This window comes from Camarhynchus parvulus, chromosome 15 (assembly GCF_901933205.1).
Source record: "Camarhynchus parvulus chromosome 15, STF_HiC, whole genome shotgun sequence".
NCBI classification, from domain to species: Eukaryota; Metazoa; Chordata; class Aves; order Passeriformes; family Thraupidae; genus Camarhynchus; species Camarhynchus parvulus.
In genome coordinates this window covers 1839776-1853086 of record NC_044585.1, presented here as the reverse complement: position 1 = coordinate 1853086, position 13311 = coordinate 1839776, and the positions used below count along the sequence as shown (strand labels likewise).

The 13311-nt window shown below is 52.7% G+C and overlaps 1 protein-coding gene across 3 annotated transcripts in view; it reads right to left on the bottom strand.

Moving 5' to 3' along the window:
* KSR2 (kinase suppressor of ras 2) overlaps positions 1-13311 on the bottom strand; it is an 86851-nt gene that overhangs the window by 42949 nt on the left and 30591 nt on the right. For all 3 annotated transcript variants that reach the window (XM_030958929.1, XM_030958930.1, XM_030958931.1), the window contains exon 5: positions 8312-8493. In XM_030958929.1, the coding sequence (XP_030814789.1) occupies positions 8312-8493 (182 nt within the window). The remainder of the gene's footprint in view (positions 1-8311; positions 8494-13311) is intronic.

The window sequence follows — 13311 nt, the reverse complement described above, 5'->3', positions numbered from 1 at the left end:
TTTCGGCTGGCCTCAATTAAATCCTGCCAGCCCGGCGAGGGGGAGAGGGGATGGAGGCAGCGGCGGCTGCTGAGCCTTTTAATTACTTTCTAAATGGGCTCGCTGCAAAAATGTATTGAAGTGTAGCGGGGATTTTTGACCTCGTAACATAAATGAGCCCGACGTGACTCACAGCTAATTACCTTCATTAGCGGCAGCGAGCCACGTAGGATCGCGGCGTTTGACAATAGAGCCGCTGTGGGCAGGAGGGAAAAGCAGCGGAGCGGGGCAGGAGGGCAGGGAGAGGAGCCGGGGATCAGCCCCGAGGGGTCGGGGGGCTCTGGGGTTAATTGGGGAGCTCCCCCTTTACCCGGATTCCTGGCAGGGTTAACTCGGGAGGATGCTCAGGGGGAGAGGCAGCAGCCTCCCCCCAGGACGGGAGGAATATTCTCATTGAACCCCCCTACATTATCACAATTAGCGTTAATTACAAGGGGGAAACCCCCATGAGCAGGTCTTGGTTCAGGGCGGGACGGTCGGGCTTTGTTGTGGGGACCTTGTGATGGAGAAGTGGCCGCGGGATCGGATGATGCTCTCAAGCTTTGAGGCGTGACAGCGGCTGCGTCTCCCCCATCCTCCCTCTCTCCCTGTTCCCTCCCTCCAGCACCCCGGAGCTGCCCCCGTGCCAGTGATTATTTATTACCTTTATCACCAGCAGCCTCCTGCCTGCCTCAAAAACCCAAATTCTCCGGCCATAATTCCCCTCACCTCATTCCCCCCGCTCCGAGCTGGCATTTCACTGGGCACAAGCGGAATTTCTCAGGGGGGCACCCACTGAGCAGCCCCATGGAGACTTCCCCCGCTCACCCACCCCGTCCCTGCCTCCCGAGGCCTTCCCAAAAACCAAACCCCGCTTCCCGATGTGACAGCCCAGCCAGGGAGCGCCACCCTCCTTCCGCCACCGCCGTGTTTTCCTTCGCAAAGGTCAGGGCTCGGCTCATCCCAAAATCAACAGCCGCGCTTGATGGGATCAGCTGTGCCGGCAGCAGAGCCGGGAAGGGGAAAACCGACCGGGGGACAGGTGACAGCCACCTCCGGCGTGTCGCTGACAGGCGACACGGCAGCAGAGCCCGGGCTGCCCGCTCCCCGGCGGTGACAGGCAGCTGTGACAGCTCCTGAGTGGCACCCGGCGCCTCGGAGGTGACGGGGACGCGGCGGCGCTGCCCCCGCTGCTGTCCCCGCAGAGCCGGGCTGCAGCAGACCCCATGGAGCTTACGAGAGCTCCATGGAGCATTGAGACTTAACAGAAGGAGCTGTGAGTCATGGTGAGACAGCAAAATAAGTTCCTGTCTTCTACCCCTCTCCCCATAGCTTATCTCTGTAACCCCATAGGTCGCTTTTCCCCTAACCCTTACTATTGGACAAGTTTGGATCTCCCTATACCCCATAAAAAGGGGCTGGTTTAGCCCATCTGACAGACGAAGAGCTGTCGCTGGAACCCTTCACAGATCCCTCAATAAAGCATCGCTGTGGAACCACCAGGACTTCTCCTTCTCCTCTCTCACATCTGCTTCTGCCTCAGCCAGAGGTGCCCTAGTGAGCAAGCAAAGAGCTGGAATCCTGGGAGAGCTGGTGATCGCTAAAGAGCTGAAATCCTGGGAGAGCTGATGATCACTAAGGAGCTGGAATCACTGAGCTTGCTAAGGGTAGCCACAGCTGCGAGCTGACTGGGGATTCGGGCACTCTGTCTCCCAGAGGGACTGAGTTATCCGGACTGTCCTGCATCGCTCGGTGATAAGGCCAAGATCGGGGTCTTATCACCAGGTGAATTCCAGCTGGGCCCCAGCTGGGCTGCCTGGGAATGTCCTGCATGGAAAAAGCACCTGAGCTTCCCCATTTTGTTATTTTGGGGTTGCGCCTTCCTTGGGGTGGGTGGGGATGTCCTCAGAGAACCCCAAAGCCTCCCCAAGGGTGTTGTAAATCAAAGGTGACTCCAGCGAAGGGGAGAGAGAATGATGCATCTGACTCCATCATCATAAGGCTTGATTTATTATTTTATGATATATATTATATTAAAACTATACTAAAATAATAGAAGAAAGGATTTTATCAGAAGGCTAGCTCAGAATAGAAAAAGAAGGAATGATAAGAAAGGCTTGTGGCTCAGACAGAGAGTTCAAGCCAGCTGACTGTGATTGGCCATTAATTAGAAACAACCCCATGAGACCAATCACAGATGCACCTGTTGCATCCCACAGCAGCAGATAATCAATGTTTGCATTTTGTTCCTGAGGCCTCTCAGCTTCTCAGGAGGAAAAATCCTAAGGAAAGGATTTTTCATAAAAGATATCTGTGACACAAGGACACCTGGAGCATCTTCCAGGGGTGGCAGTGGTGCTGAACCCCAGGGTTGGGGACTCTTTTGTCACAATTGTCCCTTCCTCGTCTCATGGCCCCTGTCTGGATGGCAGGGAGCTGGTGGGAGCGTGTTATCCATCACAGAGACAGCCTGATCAACAAACCCTCCTTCTCCTACTATGTAGGAAATGGATTTGTAGAGTGCTCAGAAAAGACCATAATCCAACACTACTACAGCAAACACGTTCCCATTATGAATGGGACCGAGAAAATCAATGGAAGTGGACTTGGTAAGAATCCCAGGATGAGTCACTGCAAAGCCAAGAGATGGCCAGGAGGCTTTGCACTTATCCCAAACATCCCAAATGTCACCAAAATGCTCCCAAGGTGGGTGAGTCCCATGGAGAGATTAAGAGGAGACACCAGGGTGGAGCCTCTTCCCAAAAGACTTCAACAGCAGAAGAAATCCAGGATCAGGAATATCTCCACCACCAGGTGAAAATCCCAGTCCAGAGACAAATCATAATATCCATGGAATGGTTTGGGTGGGAAGGAATCCTAAAGATGATCCATTCCCACCCCTGCCATGGGCAGGGACACCTTCCACTGTCCCAGGCTGCTCCAAGTCCCATCCAGCCTGGCCTTGGGCACTGCCAGGGATCCAGAGGCAGCCCCAGCTGCTCTGGGCACCCTGTGCCAGCTGCAGTGACAGAGTTCCAGTGTCTCAGCCTGTGGCAGTTCCAGGGACACTGTCGCAGTGTCTCCCACCACCCTGGGTTTACTTCCCCATGGTCCCAGCCAAGCACCCCAGGGAGATGCTCTGCAGCAAAATCCCTTCATGAGACATCCCAGGCCTTGCTCGTGCTGCTTTTAGGGCCAAAATAGGATGGGAGAGATCCCAGAGCAGCTGCTCCAGCAGCTTTCCTTCCCCAGGACAGAAATCCGTGCAGGATTCAAGGTACAAAGGCATCACCTGCTCCCTCCATGAGTGCACATGGCAGATATTCCACATGGAATTTGGGACGTGTCCCTGTCTGTCACCATCACATTTTCTGAAAAATCCCTTTGCCCAGGAGTCTTCTCCTGAGAAGCTGAGAAGCCTCAGGGAAAAGGAAAACAATTCTTATCTCATTTGCTTCTCCTGTGTTGTGCTGGTGTGGAATGTGTTTGGGGATTGTTTACCCACAGGCGATTGTTCCATTGGATTCTGCTGTGAGTTGTTTTCACTCTTTGGCCAGTCAGGGCCCAGTTGTGTCAGGGCTCTGGAAAGAGTCACGAGTTTTCATTATTATCTTTTCAGCATTCTGTCTGCATCCTTTCTGTATTCTTTAGTATAGTTTAGTTTAGTACTCTTTAATATAATATAGTATCATAAAATAATAAATTAGCCTTCTGAGAACATGGAGTCAGTTCCTTCCTTCCTTCCTTCCTTCCTTCCTTCCTTCCTTCCTTCCTTCCTTCCTTCCTTCCTTCCTTCCTTCCTTCCTTCCTTCCTTCCTTCCTTCCTTCCTTCCTTCCTTCCTTCCTTCCTTCCTTCCTTCCTTCCTTCCTTCCTTCCTTCCTTCCTTCCTTCCTTCCTTCCTTCCTTCCTTCCTTCCTTCCTTCCTTCCTTCCTTCCTTCCTTCCTTCCTTCCTTCCTTCCTTCCTTCCTTCCTTCCTTCCTTCCTTCCTTCCTTCCTTCCTTCCTTCCTTCCTTCCTTCCTTCCTTCCTTCCTTCCTTCCTTCCTTCCTTCCCTCCTTCCTTCCCTCCTTCCCTCCCTCCCTCCCTCCCTCCCTCCAACACAAGACCTCTCCAAGTGGGCGGTTGGAATGGGATGGCCCTGGAGGTCCCCAAGAAAGGAGATTCCCTTTGGGAATTCCCCTCCTGGAGGTGGCTGGGGCTGGGACAGCGTTAGGGAGAAGTGTCCCCCCAAAACCCACCCCAGCACTGGCAACGGGGTGACCATGGAGAGGGGACATGGGTGGCACTGGCTGCTTCCCCATGTCACCTTCAACACCGCTGTCACGTCCTTGGGTCCAGCGTGGTGCTTTCCAAAGGAAAAGCTGGATTTAGGGCTCTGGGAATCCCACCCCAACCCACTGGACATTTTCCTGGATTCCACCAAACCTTCCTGAGGTCAGCCCTTCAGGGGCTCTTCCAGGAGCTGGGGGGCTCAAGGAGCCCTGGTGGCATCTCAGCACTTGTCACTTGGCCATGCCTGGCTGGGATCCTGCTCATGCTCAGCACCATAAACTGCAAATTCCTCACTCACAAAGCCAAGGGGAAGAGGCAGGACTGGGGTTCAGGAGAATCCCCCCAGGGCAGAGCAGCAGCACAGTGGGTGTGATGGAGGTGTCACACAGGACTGGGCAGGGAGGGGACATCCCTGGAGACCACATTAAACCAGTTCTACATCTTCTGAGGGGCAGCTCGGTCTCTGCTCCCTGTGACAGTGAGAGGGAATGGCTGGAGCTGTGCTGGGAGGTTTAGGTGGAGATCAGGGCAAGGTTCTTCCCCCAGAGGGTGCTGGCACTGCCCAGGCTGCCCAGGGAATGGGCACGGCCCCGAGGCTGCCAGAGCTCCAGGAGCCTTTGGGCAGCACTGCCAGGGATGGACAGGGTGGGGTTGTTGGGGGGTCTGGGCAGGGACAGGAGCTGGATCAACGATCCCTAAGGATCAACTCAGGATATTCCATGATCCTGAGATTCCCCCAGCCAGATTTGCTGGAGGAAGAGGCTCCTTCTGCAGCTCCCTCCAGCCCTCTGTGAAAATCCATTCCCATCAGGACAAAGGGATGTTAAAAATCAGAGGGAAGCATCCCAACCCTCTCCTGACCCGGGCCAGGGATGACTCAGATGGGGACGTGCTCCTGCCAGGAGCAGCAAGGCTGTGGAAAAGAAATCATGGAGAGGCAGCCAGGGAGGGACAGGGCCTGGCTGGGCTCCCCTCACCCATCTCCAGCTGACAACAACAACAATTTTTGTGTTTCCGTGCTTAGGGAAGTAATTCCACAGCAATCCAGAGCATCTGGGTGCTGCTGTGCTGCTCCCACAGGAGGAAAAGGGAATAGGGATTTTTAGAAAAAACCATAGGGATGGGATACTGTGGAGAGCTCAGCTGCTGAACCACCACAAGGATGGGGACAGGGAATCCTTGGGATGCAGGGAGGGCTTGGAGCAACCTGCTCCGGTGGGAGGTGTCCCTGCCCATGGACTGGGATGAGTTTCAAGCTCCCTTCCAGCCCAAATCATCCCATGATTCTGCTCCCTACAAACAAACAAACATCCACCCTGCTTGGTGTAACTCCCACACAGATGTTGATCCTGCATGCAAGGACCAGTGTGGAAGAGGTTTCACAGTGACTTCTGTGAGCCAGAGAGAAGTTTGGTAAGAGGATCCATGTTTACCCCTGAAAGAATTTCCTAACAAGGTCATTGACAAAGAAACCAAGAAAGAAAGAAGGATAAATAAGAGAAACCTGCAACTGCCCGTTCCAATGAGCATTTTGTCTGTCCTGACCAGTGAGTAAACTTGTGAGCTTTGTGAGAATGTATAAAAAAAGCATGCATGCTGTAATAAAAACAGGTTTGAAGCCCTGTTCATTCCATGATTCTGCTCCCTACAAACAAACAAACATCCACCCTGCTTGCTGTAACTCCCACATGGATGTTGATCCTGCAAGGACCAAACAGTGTGGAAGAGGTTTCGCAGTGACTTCTGTGAGCCAGAGAGAAGTTTGGTAAGATGTTTATCCCTGAAAGAATTTCCTAACAAGGTCCTTGACAAGGCAACCAAGAAAGAAAGAAGGATAAATAAGAGAAACCCGCAACTGCCTGTTCCAATGAACATTTTTTTTTGTCTTTCCTGACCAATGAGTAAAGTATAAACCTATGAGTTTTGTGAGAATGTAGAACAAGCATGCATGCTGCAATAAAAACAGGTTTGAAGCCTTCTGCAAACGGAGTGCGCTGCTTTGCATTGTCTCCATCTCAACCACGACAAAACAGCTCTGCTGATCCCCTCCCAGCAGGGATCAACCAGCTGGGGAAACCCAGCTCCCTTCCAGCCCAGAAAACATTCCCAGCAGCCAGGGAGGTTGGAGGGAATGAGAGGAGACACCTCTCTGGCAGGGTTAGTCACTGCCAGCCCATCACTGCCCATCGTGTCCCTGCCACGTCCCATCAGGATGTCACAGCACGGCACAGAATCCAACACTGAGCAAAACTAATCCAAGGAGACACTCCAGGGGGGCTGGCAATGGGGTTTGGTCCGTGCTTCCTGCTCTGTTGGTCTGGCTGTGAGCTGAGCACAGACAATTCCATGTGGGAAACAGCGAGGCAGAAATGTCCCTCAGTCACAGACATCTTTTATGGAAAATCCTTTCCTTAGGATTTTTCCTCCTGAGAAGCTGAGAGGCCTCAGGAACAAAATGTAAACATTGATTATCTGCTGCTGTGGAATGCAACAGGTGCATCTTTGATTGGCCCATGTTGGTTGTTTCTAATTAATGGCCAATCACAGTCCAGCTGGCTCGGACAGAGAGTCCAAGCCACAAGCCTTTGTTATCATTCTTTCTATTCTATTCTTAGCCAGCCTTCTGATGAAATCCTTTCTTCTATTCTTTTAGTATAGTTTTAATGTAATATATATCATAAAATAATAAATCAAGCCTTCTGAAACATGGAGTCAACATTCTTGTCTCTTCCCTCATCCTAAGACCCCTGTGAACACCATCACACCTCTCACTCCAGGCAAACCCAGAGCTGGGTGTTGGAAATCTCTGGGAACAGCATGGTCTGCATGCAGAGCTCCTGCCAGGTGCCACTGTCCCCAAAGGCAAAGGGACAGGGGGAAAAGGACAGCAGGACTGGCTGGATGAGCCCTCAGTGACCCCAGACTGCCGGGAAAGGGAAAGGGAAAGGGAAAGGGAAAGGGAAAGGGAAAGGGAAAGGGAAAGGGAAAGGAAAAGGAAAAGGGAAGGGAAAGGGAAAGGGAAAGGAAAAGGGAAAGGAAAAGGAAAAGGAAAAGGAAAAGGAAAAGGAAAAGGAAAAGGAAAAGGAAAAGGAAAAGGAAAAGGAAAAGGAAAAGGAAAAGGAAAAGGAAAAGGAAAAGGAAAAGGAAAAGGAAAAGGAAGGAAAAATATCTGGCTGTAAACCCTCTGGCTGCAAAACCTTCTCCAGCCTGCTTCTTGAGCAGAGGGAATGAGTGGAAGACCCCAAAACAAGCCAGGAAGACATTTCCAGAATGGAAACAGGGGAAAAATCCAGGGAAGGGAGGGTGACAGAAACCCAGCCTGGATGTGGAGTTGGAGGAAGTTTTAGCTGAGGAACAAGAGGCAAAGGGAACTTGGCAGGGAATCACACCCAGCAGCTGCCACGTGTTTCCTCCAGGGAAGTTCTTCTTGGGCCAAGAGCCACGCCTGGCTTGGAAAAGTTTCAATCCCTGTGGAATTAATCCCAGCACTGGTGTGGGACCAGGAAATGAGGGTCAGGCTGTTCCTTCCAGACCTGGGTGAGCTCATGGAGCCAAACCCAGCCGGTGAGTGCCACCACCAGCATCTCCTGGGAGAGGACAGAGCCCTGCCAGGTGGGATCAGGGCTGGCTGCTGGGATCAGCTCCATGGGGTTTGCGCCAGGACTGGCTTCCTAAAACTCCACATCCAGCAAGCGGGAGAGGTTTAAATACAGAGGGGAAACCACAAAGGTTTACAAAGCAGCCCTCAGATGGTGGCATCCAGGCAGCGCCACCAACCCAGACAGCACAAAAACCTCGTGGCCTTCCCAAAAAACCAGAAATAATCGAGTTTTTGGGGCTATCTTTGCCCAGAAGCACCCACAGATCTCTAAACACCAACACGAGGCACCTCCACGAGGCCTGGCCTCATTCCACAACGCTCAACCAACGTCCTCCAAACCATGGACTCTAAAACTCCCCAGTTCCCTCCTCTGCTCGGCATCTCCCACCCCTGGGCAGAGGGATCCGAGGGGCACTCACTTGCAGAGAAGGTGGCTTCGGTGTGGACGGGCGGGGTGGAGGGCAGGAAGGGCGGGTACCCCACGAAGAAGGAGCGCAGGGAGCGCTCGGAGAGCAGCGGGGAGCGCTGGGCTGGGATGTTCTCACAGCTCCCCACGCTGTTGTGGATCTTGAGGTTCAGGGGCTTGTTCTTCTTCTTGACTCTGGGAGGGAAAAGAGGAAAAAGGAGGGGAAAAGTGAAGGGAAAGGAGTTGGGGATGGGCTGGTGGCACCCGCAGGATGGGGGTGCTGCTGCATCATCTCACATGTGATAATTAATGCAATTTCCTCATGAGAATTCCCAATCCCTCCCCGCCATCAAACAAAGGCAATTTTCATCAAGGAACGTTCCAGAGCTTTTCCTCTTGAGAACCTGGGTGAGAAAAAAAAAATCATTGGGTCCAAAAGCTCGTCATCCTCAGCCTTGCTGGCCTTGTCAAATCCCCTGAATGGTCACATTTAAATGTCACTACATCAAATAAAGGGCCCAAGCAAGGGCGGGATGCAGTGAAGAATGTGAGGGAACCCAGGAGAGTCTCAGCTTGTCAAGGCACAGGGCCGTGGTGTGGACAACCCAGAAGTCCCTCAGAAATGAAACTCTGCAGAGCAGGGGGAGGAGTCGCCCGCCTCTCCCTCCTGTCCCATTTTTCCACACTGGGACAAGGCCCAGTGTTGTTCTGCTGGCTCAGATGGTCCCAAAGCTGCACCAGACTGGAAGGGTTTGGGATGCAGAGTGACTCTGGCAGCTCAGATGGGCCAGGCTGCAGGATCCTGGCACTCGGAGCTGCTCCGGCTCATCCACTCCCGCTCCGGCTGCCACGGAGTGAGGAGCAGAGAGAGCCCTGGGAAAGGCAGCTCAGCCCGCTGGGGATCTGCAGAATCTGGGACAGAGATCCTTGGAGAACATCCTGGCAGTGCAACACCTCAAGGATTCCTGGAATGCTCCGTCCATAATCCCTGCATCCCAACTGGAGCACTGCATCCAACTCTGTGTCCAGCACCGCGAGGACCTGGAGTTGCTGGAGCCAGACCAGAGGAGGGCATGGAGATGTTCCAAGGGCTGGAGCCAGGCTGGGAGACCTGGGGAGGAGAAGGCTCCAGGGAGAGCTCAGAGCCCCTTGCAGGGCCTAAAGGGGCTCCAGGAGAGCTGCAGAGGGACTGGGGACAAGGGATGGAGGGACAGGACCCAGGGAATGGCTCCCACTGCCAGAGGGCAGGGATGGATGGGATATTGGGAATTAGGAATTGTTCCCTGGCAGGGTGGGCAGGCCCTGGAGCTGAGCATGCCCCACCACTCCCAGCAGTGCCCGGGGGCATCTGGCCCTGCCAGGCAATAGGAAATGGCCTCTTAATGAAGAAAATTAAACCATCCTCTAATAAGTTAATTATTTCCTCACACAGGAAAGCTGCTGCTGTGTTTAGGGTGGCTGCAAGGACCTCTTTGGGTGCACTGGGCTCAGGATGGGGTGGGTGTTCCAGGCTGGTCCAGCTGAGCAGCTCTCCTGGCTTGGAGCTCCCTGGGGTCAGCCCCACAGCTGATGGTCATGGAGCCATGGAATGGGTTGGGTGGGAAGGGACATCAGAGCTCATTAAAGGACATGGGCAGGGACACCTCCCACTGTCCCAGGCTGCTCCCAGCCCCAATGTCCAGCCTGGCCTGGGGCACTGCCAGGGATCCAGGGGCAGCCCCAGCTGCTCTGGGCACCCTGTGCCAGGGCCTGCCCACCCTGCCAGGGAACAATTCCCAATTCCCAATATCCCATCCAGCCCTGCCTGGGGGCCCCAAATCCAGTCCATCCCCTCCACTGCTGCTCTTCAATCCCAACCCCACCACGGGGTCTCCACTAAAAATGCCAGTGCTGCTCCCCTGGCATGGCCCCAGCCCCCCTGAGCTCAACCCCGGCCCAAAGCCCTTCCTGAAAGGCAGTGATTAAGCACTAATCTCGTTTTTTTCCACCCATAAATCAGTTCCAGACCAAATATTTACTGTGAGCATCATTTCCTCGCCAAGCAGGGCTGCTGACAGCTCTCATTATTAGGAAGGATGAGTGATTTTGGACAGAGAGAGATTTTTTTTTCCTCTCTCTGTTTCTTCAGGAGAAGAAAAAATAATAAAGAATAATAAACACCAGGATCCAACTGGGTGACTGGGCTGGCTGCCCATCATGCCATGGCTTTGATCCCTATCCTGAGGGAAGGGGGGCAAGGACCAAAGCCTGGAGAGAAGCAGGAGCATCCTCACTCATGGAAAACCCCCTGGCACAGGGGGCTCACAGGGACAGGAGATCCTGTCCCCTGGTTTGGGGACAAGGAGTGTCTGAGGGACATCGAGCAAACCTTGTTTGGGGCTTCCTGGGCAATAAAGGGTCACAAATCATCCTTGGGACAGGGCTGGAGGGTGAGGCCAGTCATGGGCACCTCATAAAGGACTTGTTGCCATGAGGGGTCGTCCATCCATCCATCCATCCATCCATCCATCCATCCATCCATCCATCCATCCATCCATCCATCCATCCATCATCCATCCATCCATAATCCATCCATAATCCATCCATAATCCATCCATCCATCCATCCATCCATCCATCCATCCATCCATCCATCCATCCATCCATCCATCCATCCATCCATCCATCCATCCATCCATCCGTCATCCGTCCATCATCCATCCATCCGTCATCCATCCGTCCATCCATCCATCCATCCATCCATCCATCCATCCATCCATCCATCCATCATCCATCCATCCATCCATCCTTCCATCCATTCTCCTACACAGGTTGGAACGTGATGATCTCCAAGGTCTTTCCCAGCCCAAACCACTCCATGATTCCATAGATGGTGACAGGAAAAAGGGAAATGGTTTCAAACTAAAAGGGGGGAGATTTAGATGTAATTTGGGAAGGAATTCCTTCCTGTGAGTGTGGGCAAGCCCTGGCACAGGGTGCCCAGAGCAGCTGTGGGTGCCCCTGAATCCCTGGCAGTGCCCAAGGCAAACATTTCCATTCTCCTCTCATTTACCCAAAGTGGGGGAAAATGTGCTGGAAATGCATCCTAATCCTGCCAGCCTAAATTCCCCATCCCAGCTGGGCAGGAGGAACCCCATTCCCTGTGCCAGGCTCCCAATGCCACAAGGACAGCAGAGGCAAAAAAGGAGAATTAAAAAAACAAAAATAAAAAAAATGCAAACAAAAAAGCGAAACCAAACCCATAACAAAACAAAACAAACAAACAAACAAAATCCAAAAAAACAAGGGAAACCATCAGCCTAATTTCAATTTTCCATAGGGATAAGGCCCAAGACAGCCCTGCTTTGGGAAAGGGAGCCAGGATTATGGAGATATTTTTTATTTTGGCTCCAAAGGGTTTTGAGGGAGAAGAGAGAACCACACCTGGTCCATCTCGAGGCCTGGAGCTCCCCAAAATCTGGGGGATGCCCACAGCACCCTCCAGAGATGGCAGGAAAATGCCACCATGGGCCAAGGGCACCTTCCCTGCCAGATTTGGAGCAAATCCCAAAATCTGGACATCCCCACTATTTTTTTTTGCCTCTCTCCATGGTTGTTCCACCCTCTTCCCTGCTCCAGAAGGCTCCAAATCTGGGTATTCCCAGGATTCCACCCCTCACTGCAGTCCCCAGCAGCACATTGGGGTCAGCCCATGCTCCACACAGCCCTTGGCTTCCCAAACCCTTCCCAAAATCTCAGCTCTTGGCACATCATGAGCACCCCCAGAATCCCCCTCTCCTTCACCTCTCACCACCCCTAACCCTCTGCAGACCCAAATTCCTCATTTTTCCTCCTTTTTCCCATTTTTCCTCTTTTTCCTCCTTTTTCCCATGCATCCCTCGGTCAGGAGAGCCCAAACCAAGCCCCCAAGACAGAGCTCATGGAACACGGGGTTAATTCCTGCCTCGGGATGCTCGGGAAAATCAGTGCAGGGAGAGATTCCTTCTCAGATAGGCGAATGCCAATAATTGGGGCTGTAATTTCATGCAGGAATTTGCTAAATATATAATGATGGATGGGAAAAAAAAAAGAAAATGGGGAATAAAAAAATAATTAAAAAAAAAAAAGCAGCGAGCGAGTTTGAAGCGTTTAATGCAAATCCCTTGAGGTGTCAATCCCGCCTGAATGGCTCATCCCCGCCTGCTCGGTGGGATCAGTCAAACGCTTATCACCGGCTTGGGGAGGGGAAAAATAGAGGGTTTCAACAGGAGCTGAAAAACAGGAGCAGACAGCGGGACAAAGGGCCCGTCAGCGCTGCCAGGAGCGGGCAGGGAGTGACAGGGGGATGCTGCAGGGAGGGTGGGGATGTTTGTCTGGGATTTCCACAGAAAGGAGCCCGGGGAGGTTTTTCCCTGCTGGGATGTCCCAGGCTGGTTTGGTGGCTGGAAGAGCAGGAGGTGCTGGGAGAAGCTGGAATGTGAGGATGGGCACAGTGGGATCCGTGTGTTACAGGGAGTAAAAATCCATCACAGGGCTGTGGTGCTCCTGGAGTATGGCTGATCCCAAAAAACATCCCAAAGGGGACACCCCAACCATTCCCCAGCTCTGGCAGCACTCATCTCCATTCCCAGCTCTTAAAAATCCCAGAAATCGAGTCAATGTTCTCAGGGCTGTGGTGCTCCTGGAGTATGGCTGATCCCAAAAAGCATCCCAAAGGGAATGCCCCAATCAGTTCCTGTCAGTGCTCATCTCCATTCCCAACTCATAAAAAACCTGGGAATCCAGTCAATGTTCACTGTGATGCTGTGATGCCAAAAGCAGCCTCTGGAGTGCTCATCTCCATTCCCAACCTTAAAAACCCAGAAATAGTCAATGTTCTCAGGGCTGTGGTGCTCCTGGAGTATGGCTCATCCCAAAAAGCATCCCAAAAGCAATGCCCCAATCAGCCCCTGTCAGTGCTCATCTCCATTCCCAACTCATAAAAAACCTGGGAATCCAGTCAATGTTCACCGTGATGCTGTGATGCTCCTGGAAG